The 14275-nt window shown below is 32.2% G+C and overlaps 2 protein-coding genes across 7 annotated transcripts; both read left to right on the plus strand.

The window, feature by feature from the left end:
• Positions 1-37: 37 nt before the first annotated feature.
• Positions 38-4046, plus strand: Rheb (Ras homolog enriched in brain). Its single transcript, XM_065344907.1, has 6 exons — positions 38-175; positions 342-442; positions 760-831; positions 909-1116; positions 1194-1323; positions 1955-4046. Exons 2-6 carry the CDS (start codon positions 394-396, stop codon positions 2042-2044), a joined length of 549 nt encoding a protein of 182 aa, XP_065200979.1. The 5' UTR covers positions 38-175; positions 342-393; the 3' UTR covers positions 2045-4046.
• Positions 4047-4661: 615 nt separating this feature from the next.
• LOC135831981 (endoplasmic reticulum aminopeptidase 2-like) lies at positions 4662-14208 on the plus strand. Of its 6 annotated transcripts, none has more exons than XM_065344891.1 (20): positions 4662-4921; positions 6126-6277; positions 6361-6584; positions 8572-8616; positions 8734-8892; positions 8976-9167; positions 9618-9700; positions 9819-10024; positions 10180-10360; positions 10467-10692; positions 10767-10921; positions 11365-11613; positions 11734-11892; positions 11971-12226; positions 12305-12488; positions 12589-12810; positions 12881-13023; positions 13134-13263; positions 13356-13578; positions 13660-14208. In XM_065344891.1, exons 3-20 carry the CDS (start codon positions 6560-6562, stop codon positions 13804-13806), a joined length of 2985 nt encoding a protein of 994 aa, XP_065200963.1. In that variant the 5' UTR covers positions 4662-4921; positions 6126-6277; positions 6361-6559; the 3' UTR covers positions 13807-14208. The 6 variants fall into 6 exon arrangements, with proteins under 6 accessions (XP_065200963.1, XP_065200964.1, XP_065200967.1 ...); XM_065344892.1 differs by having other exon boundaries at positions 6126-6191; XM_065344895.1 differs by lacking the exon at positions 8572-8616.
• The last annotated feature ends 67 nt before the right edge of the window (positions 14209-14275 follow it).

Raw genomic sequence — 14275 nt, forward strand, 5'->3', positions numbered from 1 at the left:
TCGTAAGCAAAACTGCCCATGTTGTGAAATGAAAATTTTATTTCGAACGTGTTGCTAGAATTCGGGCGTAATATTATCTGCTCTGTAGCCTGTAGCTGTGTGGTTGTGGTATTTTTTACAACGTACGTTGTACTCACGAGTATACGCAGTTTTCAATGAATTTACATGTGTGTTGGTAAGTGTTTGTTGTTATTTATGGTGTGAGTAGTTGTGTTGATTGTCGATTTTGTCGACTAATAAGATTTATTTTTATAATTGATAATACGCAATATGTAACCTATAATCTTTAAGGAGTGATTAACTATCTGATAAATATTTTAGACTGTTTTTCCTTTAATTAGGTTTGAGATGCTCTACAGATTTATGCGTTAATTTGGAAAAAAATTATTAAAAATGCCTCCGAAACAAAGACAAATCGCCATTATGGGGTACCGATCTGTAGGTAAATATAAAAACGTAAATTATTATTTTCGTTTATTACTTAATGATAAATCGGACATTTTTAATCGCAGCGCAATTTTTTTGATTCCTTTTTCCATATGTACAAATATTTCATTCCCACTGGTCACTATTTATCGTAAAATCGTGTCCCGACTCACGTGTACTTTAAGTAAAAACGCAGTGCAACTTCGGACCACGTTTCCCCCGGATTATACATCCCATTAGAAACGTTATAATATTTTGATTACGTTTTCATTTTGAATTTTCTCATTTGTACATATTCTTAGCGAATAATTCGAACTTTCTTGATTTTTACAGGAAAATCGTCGCTTAGCATACAATTCGTCGATGGACAATTTGTTGATTCTTATGACCCAACGATAGAGAACAGTAAGTTCTTGGTTGAAAAAACATATCCATGCTTTCTGATTTGTTATACGCCGTAATGTTTTGGCATATTCTTTCAGCATTTAGAAAAACAACACGTGTAAATGGTCAGGATTACGACTTGAAACTGGTGGACACGGCGGGACAGGATGAATATTCGATATTTCCTACCCAATACACTATGGATATTCACGGATACGTCCTGGTCTATTCGATAACATCGTTGAAATCTTTCGAAGTTGTACAAATAATCTATGAAAAGTTGTTAGATATCACGGGAAAAATTCAGTGAGTTTTCATTTCACTGTTCGAGAATTGCGGTCGACCATAATGTAAAAATGACTAATTTTCATTCATTGTTGTAGTGTGCCAATTGTCCTTGTTGGTAATAAAAAAGACTTACATATGGAGAGAACTATTAGCACTGAAGAGGGTAAACAGTTAGCAGAATCGTGGAAATGCACATTCATGGAAGCGTCTGCCAAGCAGAATGAAGTACGTAGTGGTTGTTATATTATTTGAAGTAATTCGTCAGTAGTAGACACGAGGTCGATTGTTTCGCATCATTTTGAGCATGCACTAATTATTCAAATCTTTCACCTGCAATCATCATGCTCGTGAAACAAATTACAATATAATTTTCTTGCAATCTGAAAACTACTTTATTACATTATTCGTTGATGAAAGAAACTCCTCTGAAAAATTGATACCTGCATTAAATGAAAGTTTTGATTGGATAATTACCTTCTTACTAATTCCTTTTTCTTCGATTTGTGAGGAGAATCTTGATTTGAAATGCGATGTTTTCTGTGTAAGAATTTTTAAACGAGGATATGTTGTTATCATTCTTACATCGTAATAATGAATTCTTGCCAATACTCAAAAGAATTTATTTTAAAAATGATAATTTGGAAATCGATTCGTGAATGAGCGAAGTATATTTATTATGTACATATTATGATCTGAAATTACTGTCTAAAATACTATCGTCTTTTCTGATCAACTTTGTAGTCTTGGTAATCGATTTTGAGCATGGTCTACTGGCGTATTACCTTATTCTCTTATATTGTTATGTATTTTCATGATTTGATTTAATTCTTTTGTTTTAAAAATTATTGAAAACCAGGCTGTCTCGGAGATATTCCAAACCGTATTGTTGGAGATTGAAAAAGCTAACGGAAATATTCCAGAAAAACCCAGTTGCGCCCTGTCGTAAGTTACGAGTAATGCCTATGTTTAATATTATTAACAGTACGTTAGGATTGAGAATTGTAAAACAGCAGAATTTCTTAGTTAAATTGGATGGATGTTTTGATTCATTATGATAAACGAAAGCTACGTATTGCTCTGTTATTTGAAGGGAATGCCATGTTACCAGTCTGAATTAGAAAATAATTTTTGTTTGTACATATTTATAATGAAAGAAAATGAAAGTTGATACAATTAAATAAAGTTGAACGTTCTCATTTTTCTGAAACGTACCACATACATATTTACGTTATTTTCGACGAATTGTAGGGTAGATGTATGTTTGTTAGATTTAAGTGTTTCGTTTTAGTAGCAAATTTACGATTATTAATTATTTGTTTTTCTTGTTTCGGAATGTGTGAGGAAAATCGTTTTTTGGAATATTTTTTTCGTCAAGTTTCCTATATAATCAGCTAATTTTGCCTACACGAGGAAGTATCAAGTATTATAGTGTTTGTTTCGTGTACAAATTTCTTCTGTTTTTTTTTGTGTTTTTTTTTCATCTTTCTAAACATTTTGTACGATTCTTGTTCATTTCCAATTCATGTGCAGATTTTTGTGTTGAGCTCAGCCGATTTTCAGTTGTGTTATAGTTGAACTGCGTTGAATTTTTCATTGGTTTAATTCGCATTTATTAGACTGGACGATGTTTGAGGAAAATTTATTGTTCTTTAAAATTACTATCGCGGTGTGAAAAATGTACAGTATGTTTTGATACTCAAATCGACGTTAATTCGAACCGTTCCGCTCTCTAAAACATAATTGTGTTAAGAAATGTAATAATATGACATCTTGTCAATCTATCTTTACGATTAATAATTGCCTAAAAATGCTGTTTTGCTGATCAGTTCTTCTTTTACAATGATCATTTTTGATTTAATGAATTAGTACGTAATGATTTGATTAAAACGATCGAGCTTTTATTTTATATTATGTCATATGAATCAACTTCCTTGGAAAACCATTCTAGAATATTATATTTTGAATAATTTTGCGGAATTCGCTTGCGTTATTTTGTCGAAATTCGTACTTTTTACGAATATATCTGCGTATATTTTGTTTGATCTCGTTATGTTCCTACATAATGTGCTTATTTAATTTAATTACGAACGATTATATGATTATTTATGAATTCGCGACTCGAAGCGAATTGTTTTTAATATTGTAACGCGTCTGTTCAAGTCGTTCAAATGCGTTTTTTTGTTGTTTTTTTTTTTTTTTCGTTTTCGAATAATTTATGAAATATCTGCACATATCATGTTAAATTTCATGAATTTAGTGAGTACTCGTACGAATTACAAAAAAATAAGTGTCTTCTATTAGTTAATTTACTCGCATTGTCCATTTTCAGTGATGTATTTTTTCCCCTCAAATCATCGTAAAATTTCCTTAGTGCGTTGCGAATGTACTCGAATCGTTGTTCGAAATCAAAAACTATTCGAATACCTACTTTAGAATGCATAAAATCAATTGTTGTAGATGTAATAATGGATGCAAACTTGTAAATTGTGGAAAATACTACCATTTCTAACAAATAACGAATCAAATGAAAAATTGGAATGTTTGGTGTTTACATTCATCTTACGAGAGTCTAAGAGCCGTAGTTCTTTTCTAGACTATAAAAAAATCAATTTCAACGGCGTTTTAATTTAATTTCTGTAATTGAATTTTTTATTCGATATTCGAATACTATTCGAGTATCGAATATTGCTATTCGAGTATCGAATATTGCTATTCGAGTAATAAAGTATTCGAATATTCGCAACTCACTTAATTTCCCCAGTAATTTCCTTCTCGCGTTCAAGAATTCTTGCATAATTGCGTTTATCCTTTAAAATAATGTATTTTTATCACGTGTTTGTTTTATCTTGGTATGTGTATTTCATGTATACTTACTTATTAATTTATTCTACTTCAGAAATATGTAATTTATGTAACGATTAATGTAAATATATAATTTGATTCGGGTATTTTCATTATTTTTTTTTTCAAAATTCCAATTTGAGAGCCAAACGATTATCATTTCTGTTACCTATTATGATTTTTCATGTTGAAACGAGCAAATTTTCTTCTCGAAATTTTAAATTTGTAATCATCGAGTTTTTTGTTTTATTACCTAATACCTACGTGAATTTTATATTATTTTTATTCGAAAAAAAAAAAATTCTGAAAATATTACGCGTGCGGTCTACTTTTACAACACTGATGTCGATGAATATAGACCAAAAGATGAACGCAGTCATAAAAATGTTTATTCGAAAGAAATGGAAAACTTCAACGCTATCCTTGTTTTCGGCTGCGAAGAAATGTTACAGACATTCAAAAATGAGCGTATAATGCAAGTCGACGGCAACTAAACTGACATTATTTACACCGGGAACATTTTAATTTTTCTTTTTTTGACCATTATAGCGCTTCCCTTTTTGAAATTTAATCGCGAAAGTAATCCGCAAAGTACTTCTATATTCTGTTTTATGATCTGAAATACACCTTTTTCCATTTTGAATTCACCTTGATCGCTGGTCTGGGAACTGCAGTCGAAGAAACGACCATATTTCAATTACATTCACGTTACGTTCGTTCCGGCGAGTAGATTTTATTTGTTTTTTAGATAGCGCGCTTGCGTCGAGTGGAAAATAGTATACTATTTTCTCGTTGTGGGTGCATAAATATCTACTTGTAGATTCAACGGTTTCATCCAACTTGTGAGTTGAGTCAGTTCCAAAAGATGTTCATTAGGAGACCGCATTGATTTTGACAAATTTACGGAAATTTCGCCGCATTCGGGTTTACGTCTGGATGTCAATAGCACGGTTTGAGAAGTTCGTGAAAATTTAGTTCCGAGGTAAATAAAGTGATTTATTTTTATTTAAGATGATTTGACCACAAAACAGTGCGATGAAAGATTAACGTTGTTCTCATTGAATCGTTTTTTTTTTTTTTTAATGTAGGTACCTATCACATCTTGCTTTTAAAGAAATTATTAAAAATTAAATAAAAATTGAAAACAATAAAATTTTAAAACAAATTGAATTTGAAGAGATGAAATTTCTCTATTTTTACCTCTCGATATTGTGTAATCATAGAACATGGTAGATACTAGATAGGTATCTTCAGAATTTTAAAAACTTTTAAAATAAATTTTTGGCGAAAATGTACTTTTAAATCGACGAGATGAAATGGAAAAATATGAAGTCTCTAGTTTGGAAGAAAATTTATTAATTTTGTTGGAAAATTCGTTTTTAGGGACAGGAGGGAACAGCTAGGCTTTTTTAATATGAAATTATATTCCGATACTTTTCGCGAATAACATTCGCCTGGTTTACAACTAACGTGTGCTCGTGCTTTATTTTTCAATTGTATAACCGCTAAAAAGGAAGACAAATCCAATTTAGAAATAGATTATCAAAAAAAAATATTTTATTCGGTCAAAGTTTTCATGATTTTATTTTTCAAACCCTTACGCAGTTTTAAACGTGAAATTCAAAAATAAGACACAATCATCTTATTATTGTTCGTCCGAAAACTTCTCTGTAAAATATGGAATTTACACTCAAACCCCCGTCACCCTAACGTCATAAAATTATGCGGTACCTATCTTTATTAAGATTAAATATGTACCTACTCGACTGAAAAACTTTTTTTACTTCGTAAAAAATTGCATATCTTATGTGTGTAGGGTTAAAAATTCAAGTTCAGGAACAATACGTACTAAGTATGTAGTGTAGAACTTAAGTAATGCATTGAAAAGTTTGATTTAGTTTTTGGGTAAGAAATGAAGATTACATATTTCGGAGAGCTTTCAAAGTCTCATAGAATAGATTATCCTATTATGGTGCGTGAACAGGAAGGGACATCGTATTTGGAATAGGAAAGCCATCTTAGTCCTTTATGCTGGTTCTTTTAATGTCTTCAGCCCCAAATAATTGAATACCAAAAATTTTTTAATAAATTGAATTAATTAGGCATATTATTTGTTGAAAAAATTATTCAAAAATTAAAAACAATTCCAGTACCTACATATACCTAGAGTTTTCTAATTTGTTTAGGAAAAAAACACGAATTGTTCGAGAGAGGAAGTGGGAGGCTAAGGTCAACTGCGTAACATGAAAAAAGTAAGTGTGAACCTTTCAAAAAATTGACGCGGAAACATTTAGTTGAAAAATGAAAATTGACGAGTGAAAAAAAAGTAAATTTTAAGGTATAAAAATGAAAATTGAGGCAATTTAAAATCAGAAAGTAAAACTAGGAAAATAATTTTAAAAGTTTTGTTTTGTTTGATAGGAAATGATTCGTACTCGATCGCTGACAAGCACAGATACCTCAAATGGAAAACGGGAGATTTTACGCGAAAACACGCCTACGCTTGCAGAAAAATTCGCCAACGTGAACTAAAATGCACCTGCGATTTACGCAAATAAAATTAAAATCAAGCTACGAGTATTAAAAAGCGTTTTAGAAGAAACGGATCCAATTGGTTGCTATGGCACCGCAAGCTCAATCGCAAGGTATGTTGAGAAATATTTCGAATTTATCGACGGTAGGTAGATGGAAAAACAAATGAAATGTGATTTCAACGACTTCATTACTGAGACAAGACAAGTAGAAAAGAAAGAAGTATAAACAACCCCGAAATTCTTTCAATTCATTGTAGGTACTGTTTCTGGCTGAGATTTGTAAGTAGGTCATTCTAAATTTTAAGCTGCGAAAAATAAAATTAAAAAACACAGAAATTGATACCTACCTAAATGTGAATATTTACTGAGAAAAAATAGGCTGCATAAATAATTAAATAGGTATATGCTAAAATTGACGATTTAGTTGAGGGAAAAAAGTGATGCGGAATTTCAAAATAACCCTCATCGTTATTATTGGGTCACAAGCTAATGTCCATATTTTTGACGTCTATAAAACGACATTTTTTCGTTCCCATCGAACACTATTATTACATTATTATCCATCATTTTCTTGGCCATTAATGAAAATCCGACTATTTTATTGAAATCATAATTCATATACCTACTTCGTAGATTTTTTTTAATATTCTGTACATCTTTAAACGTGATATTAGAGTTAACAGTCTTTGAGACTTATTTGTAAAAGGGCAAGGGATGCGGGTAAAAAATATGCTCAGTTTTTGTCGTTTGATTTTACGGGGTGTTTTCTGAAATTGGCCAACTCTCTTGCATCGGTCTCTCAGTACTTGTAAAGTAGCTATCTTTTCATTCAAAAAAATAGTTGAACTGAGATGTGGATCCGTAGCAGATGTATAAGCAACCATATAGCACGAATTGCAGAGGGTGAATGCATTCTCTTGTATGAAAGAAAAGCGCATGCGCAATTCAGGGTGCTATCCCTTCTAATACCTGGGTAGGTACCTGTGTTTCAAATCAAGTCAATCACGTGTGGAACTATCAATTAAAAAATACACGTGAAATTAATACCAACCTAATCGTGATTAGAATTAAAATTACATTTTCGTAAATTCTCCATTCCACTGGTAACTACTGTTACATGTAAAATTAAAAGCTGACACCGATACGTTGGCAACACTGTTTTGAGTTTTTGAAAATGAGCTACCCTTTTTCAGAACTTAAATATTGATCGACTTTCAGAAAACAGTAGCGATATCGATGCCTTTACAAGCGGTTAAAATGCCGCTTTTCTGACGAGCATGTGAAAATCACAGTATTCGCAGATAGTAATGCAAAAATCAGTGTGATTTAGTTTGTTTGAAAATTTTCTCCACTTTCTATAATATTAATCGCTTTGATTCGGTGGTGTGGAGGCGGCGCCTCCAAATGAACGACCACGATGTGGACGACGTTGCTTTTCTAACATCCGCAAACCATTATAGTAAGTAATGCTGAAATTTAATTTTGACCAGCCTTTGCTACTCTTTCGAGTGTCAAAATCGGAACTCTATTGGAAATTTTTATCTCACTTGTACATTTAGAACACTAAAATTTGAACTGAAACTTTAAAACAATATTCCTAGAGCGTTACTTTCATGGGCACATAATCAATGAATTAAAGAGAAAAAGTTGTACTTTTATTTATATATATGCCCACGCAAAAGAGATTTTTTCATCTGTTGAAAAATGTATTAATCATACCTATTGATTATTATCGTCACCCACATATTTTCTCTTTTATGTTTGACAACTTTTGATTTGAAAGTTTTTTATTCTTCGTGGGTATCTACATCATTCTAATTTCTTTTCTGTTTAAATCATCCTCATGGAATAGGTACCTGACTTGAAAAAAAAATTATGCCATATATACATTTTTTACGATACCTATGTAAACTACCGGTATCAATATTTTAAATATGAAAAATTTGAAACAAACTTTCAATTAATTTAATAGGTACGCTTACCTAATATTTACTTGTATGTATACCTAAGGCTAGGTAGATGCTACTAAGATGAAAAGGAAGCATGAGCTTCGAGTGTCTGATTTTTAAGATACCACCTTTAAACCTTTTTATTTTAGGTTCGTATTCGTTTAAGTGCTTCAGAAGTTCAAAAAATACAATAAGTAGGTACCAGATTATTTGTGTTATTTTTTTTAAAAAATTATTACGTGTTTGATTTTTCTAATTTCGTGAAGTGATAAAAATGTAAATTTACCTATCAACTATTATTTATGCTGTAGGAGCTAGTGGTAGTCAAAGTGGAATTCATAAAAGAAGTTTGTACGATCATGGAGGAGTTGCTGTTTGCTCGCAGCAAAGAGCTTTAGTAATTGCAGGAGCTTTCTTTGTGGTTTTATTCATTTCGTCTGTAGTCATCGCATATTTTGGACCTCAAAATGGTATGATTTTTTGTTACCTATCTAAATGTTCCATTTTTTTTTTCGGGTAAAAAAATGACGGAAGCGATTTGTTTATTTTATAGATTGTCCTTGTATTGGACAAAAACCATTATTCCTAACTGAAGAAAATGGAGTAAATGCGTCTCGTACTATAATTCCAATCGCTACAAATGGTGAAATATTTCCTTGGAATAACTTACGTCTTCCTACATTCGTCAGACCGGAAAGATATCATATCAATATACATCCTAATTTAACAACATTAGAAGTAAAAGGTACATATATAGGTATACACACCTACATAAAATTAACGTCGGTTATTCTTTTTTAAACGTAGTTTTGAAGCACACACGTAAAATAATGCAACTTGGAGGAAAATTTCTATATGAAAAACTACATACTTGAATACGTTATACCTACCTACCTACCTACCATGCAGAGGCTATCATCACACTCGAGTGTGCTTAAAAAAACCGCGCGGTTCTCGTATTGTTATATTTTTATCTTGCTTTTCATCAGACAATAACTTGCGCGGACAAAATAGTTTTTTTTTTTTATTTATTTTTTAATTTTAATTCTTGCAAATTTTCTTTAATATGTTATTCACTTAATTAAATGTAGGTACTCGACAAATTCAAAACTGCATTCTGCATTTGACATTTCTCATCTTATAATAATTAGGTACCTACCTATATTTTATTACTTTTTATTTTATTTTTTTTCAGGTCAAACATCTATTGATTTTAAAGTAGAAAAGTCCACGGATTACATTGTTTTTCACAGTAAAAATTTAACAATTACAGAAAAAGTATGTTGAAATGTTAAAGTTATTTTCACTTTTCAGCAAGACAAAATACGAGTACTGTGTATCGTATCAACGTACTTCTGTTCACGTTCAATGAATTACAAATATTTTTCCCTCTTAGGTTTTGATTAATCGAAAAAATAATGAAAAAGTTGAAATCACTCGAATGTTGGAATATCTGGCTGGACAACAAATATTCATGGAATTAGATGAAGAGTTGAAAAGAGAAGAAAATTATACTTTGGTCATAAAATATACCACACGATTAGGCAGGGAACTGGAAGGATTTTATTTGAGCAGCTACGTAACTCGATCAGGAGAAAAAAAGTACGTCTAATCTACATAAATAATTCTTCAAACAATACCACCTTGAATGCAAATCTATAGTTCATATAATTATGGTTGTTTGACATGCAATTTTATACATTATTTTCAATGCTGTTGCTGTTTTTTTTTTTTTTTTTTTTTTTTTTTTCAAACAGGTATTTGGCAACGACACACTTCGAACCGACTTACGCTAGGTCAGCATTTCCTTGTTTTGACGAACCCCAATTCAAAGCGAGATTTAAGATGTCTATACTCAGAGACAGATTTCATATTTCCTTATTTAATATGCCGATCAAAAGCACCGACGATATTGGATTTTACATGGGAACTGGCCTTGTAGGTTTTCTTTTAGAACTAGCTGTCGACGATATATTTGTTTCGAATAATTTTGTAAAAAATCAGATTTATCTATATTACCTATTAAAATTGTTTCCATTCGCAGGTTAGAGATGATTTTTACGAATCAGTAGAAATGAGCACTTATCTTGTGGCGTTCGTCGTGTGTGATTATAACCATACTCATACTTCCACAGCGAAGGGTATATCCGTCAGTGTATATGCTCCTACTGATCTCCTACCTCAAGCTAATTTTGCTTTAAACACTGCCACCAAGATGATGGAGCATTATGAGGAATTTTTCGGGGTGTCTTATCCATTACCAAAACAAGGTAGGTATTGGGTATTGTCATTGAAATAAAAACGAATGATTTTCGATCAAATTAAGGATTAATTCTGTTTGCAGATCTTATCGCTATACCCGATTTTGGTGCTGGAGCGATGGAGAATTGGGGATTAATAACCTATAGAGAGACTTCAATTTTATACGATGCCGAAGAAACGTCCGCGACTGCTCATCAGTGGGTTGCTGTGGTAGTAGCACACGAACTTGCCCATCAGGTATTTAAATATTTATTGTATCTACCTATTTTGCGAATATGATTTCAAAATCATAACTGGTTGACTTTAATTAACTCTTCGTTAATACCCATCTTTCAAACAGAAAATTACCTACCTAGGTATACTAGTACAGGTTTTTGAAATTCAATTACTGTAAGATAAGTACGTACTTTTAAAAATAAGGAATGTTTTTGAGAATAACTCAACTGACTAAAAATCCAATGAGATAATATGGAGGATTCTCAAAATCAAAAATTTCGTAGAAGGGGGGAGGGAGAGAACAAAAAATTATGTAGGTAGGAACCTTCCTACCAGCGGAACGTACAAATATATGTACTTAATCTAAATTCTTGACAAAAAATTGATTCACTTTCCCTTCCTTTCCCTTCTAGCTCTCCAATTACTTACCACAAGTCTTAAATCAATTTGAATTACCTTTTCAGTGGTTCGGTAATTTAGTCACAATGCGATGGTGGAATGATTTATGGTTAAATGAAGGGTTTGCCAGTTTTTTGGAATACTTGGGTGTTGATCACGTGATGCCGGGATGGAGTATGATGGATCAATTCATCCTCGATAAAACTCAGCAGGGTCTTCATTTGGATGCTTTATCAACAAGTCACCCTATTTCCGTCACAGTTCACGATCCGGTGGAAATAGAAGCTATTTTCGATTCAATTTCTTATAGCAAGGTAATTTTTTTGTCATTTTCATACCTATCTATTCGATTATTATGTACGTACAGTATATGTGCCTAGACCTACGTCCTACACCCATCTCCGGTCTATAATTTCTAATTAAATACGAAACAGGGTGCTGCGATATTATACATGTTGGAAAAATTCCTTTCTCAAGATATTCTACGAAGTGGTTTGAACGATTATCTCAACAAACACAAGTACGGAAATGCCGATACCAAAGATTTATGGACTGTGCTGAGCAAACACACCAATCAGACTTTGGAAGTTAAAGTAAATTATTTAGGATATTTTCATTACCTGTCTATCTAATCACATGAAATTAATTTCTTCATGTTAAATTTTCATTAGTCTATAATGGATACATGGACTCGTCAAATGGGGTTTCCGCTTGTAACCATCAAACGTGAAAATCTTACTGGCGACGCTGCCGGTGTCATTACAGCCATTCAGACTAGATTCCTTTTGACTGCCGATGTCCCTAACATAACAACAATTCGACAACCTCCTTCGACTTTTAAATATAAGTGGTATATTCCGTTGAATTATTACACCAATCAGGGCAGTTCTAAAGAAGCAAAAACAGTTTGGATGAATATGACTGACCGTACGTTTCAAAGAAATAGGTACCTTTATTAGATGTTTTTTCTCTTCAACTTTTGAAACGAGTTACCTATATTTTCAGTAACTTTCGACGTGGATCCTAAAACTAGATGGATCAAAGCAAACGTCAATCAATCCGGTTATTATCGAGTGAATTACGACGAACCTTTATGGGACGCGATTATTTCCCAACTTGCCAACGATCATTCAGCTTTTAGTCCTGCTGATAGAGCAAGCTTGTTAGATGATGCTTTTACTTTGAGCAGGTAGAACTCGGAAAATTTCAAAACTAAAAATTCTCTTTATTATGAGTATCGGTAGGTACCTATAGACCTACCTACTAACATGTTTCATTATTATGCATAGAGCCGGTGTTATTAATGTAACTCTACCTCTGAGAATGTGTTTGTACCTTCGCAAAGAACGAGATTATGTCCCTTGGGCTACCGCTTTGGATCATTTACAAAATTGGAGCAAATATCTATCCGAGGCTTCTCCCTATCGAATGTTCCAGCTGTATATGAAATATTTACTGGAACCAGTTTCCAATGATGTCGGATGGGATGATTCTGGAACTCATTTGCAAAAGTGAGTGAAATAATCAAACTGGTGCAATAGAAATGCTATAGATACGAAAATGAATTACATATTTTTACAGGTTGTTGAGATCGGATGTATTAGCTAGTGCAATTCTATGTGAAGTCGAACCAGTCACCACAGAAGCTAAAAATAGATTCAAGAAATGGATGCAAGAAGGCGCGAGAATTCCGCCTAATTTAAGAGAAGTTATTTACTCCGCAGGTACCTACCTAGACCTACAGTTATACAAAAAATAATACTTACTTCGATAATGTATTACGAAATTATTGGATTGCATACCGCATGTTTAATAAAAAATGATTGGTTTTCAGGAATTAAATACGGCGGAGTAAAAGAATGGCAATACTGTTGGGCAAGATACAATTCGACCAGAGTTCCCAGCGAAAGAAAACTATTGCTCAAAGTTCTCGGTGCCGCGTCTGATCCTTGGATTTTACAGAGGTACTAGTAAATTATGATACAAGATACATATTTTAGGGACTTATTCCAGAAAAAAAATCAGGAATTATCCTAAACGATACGTTATTTTTCAGATACCTCTTGTCAACGTTGAATCGCGAAATGATTAAACCACAAGATGTCAAAACAGTATTAGGAGTAGTAGCCGCGAACCCCGATGGACAGTTACAAGCCTGGCGACATTTAAAAGCTCGCTGGTATAATTTACAGTCGTTATTTGGAAACGGCACGTTCACGATGGGCGGACTAATTACAGCAGTAACTTCTCATTTTGCATCTGAATACGATTATAGAGAAGTACGTTGAAAAGGAATCATTTACCGCTATATTCAATTTAGAAAAACGAAAAGTTTCTCTATTTTTTCATCTTCATTACAGGTTTCAGATTTTTTCCGACCGATGGATGTAGGTTCAGGTACACGAGCTTTACAACAGAGTTTAGAATTGATTCAGTTAAATGTGCATTGGGTTAAAAAGAATGAAGAAAAGATATTTCAATGGTTGAGTAGCAATAATTTTAAATAAATGATGCATGTTGCGTTTTGAACATTTTCTAGTCAGGAACAGTATTTTTCCTTCTTTTGTGTAACAAGCTTGTAAACAAATTGCCTCAAATTTTGGATTTTTATATAACACGAAAGAAGGATTAAAGTAATAGTTGTTAAATACTACTCAAAATGAATTTTTACAGATTTATTCTATCCCATATCATTTTTTATGTTTCTCTTGTTTTCCCCCTTTTTTCTTTCTTTCTTTCTTTTTTTTTTTTTAATTTTTTGATAGATTTTGTAAAATATTTTTTAAACTTATAAATCTGTGTACAATTTTTTAAATGTTAAATTCGATTTTCGTTTTCATTTATTTCTATGATTGATTATGTATGTATGTACCTAGTATTACGAAACGAAATATATTTTTTTTTACATAGGTACTGGGGTATTATTTACGTTTTATCAATTATCTCATGTTATAAGAAAAAATGTATGAAAGTAAC

The sequence above is a fragment of the Planococcus citri genome, chromosome 1 (genome assembly GCF_950023065.1).
Source record: "Planococcus citri chromosome 1, ihPlaCitr1.1, whole genome shotgun sequence".
In the NCBI taxonomy this organism is placed as follows: domain Eukaryota; kingdom Metazoa; phylum Arthropoda; class Insecta; order Hemiptera; family Pseudococcidae; genus Planococcus; species Planococcus citri.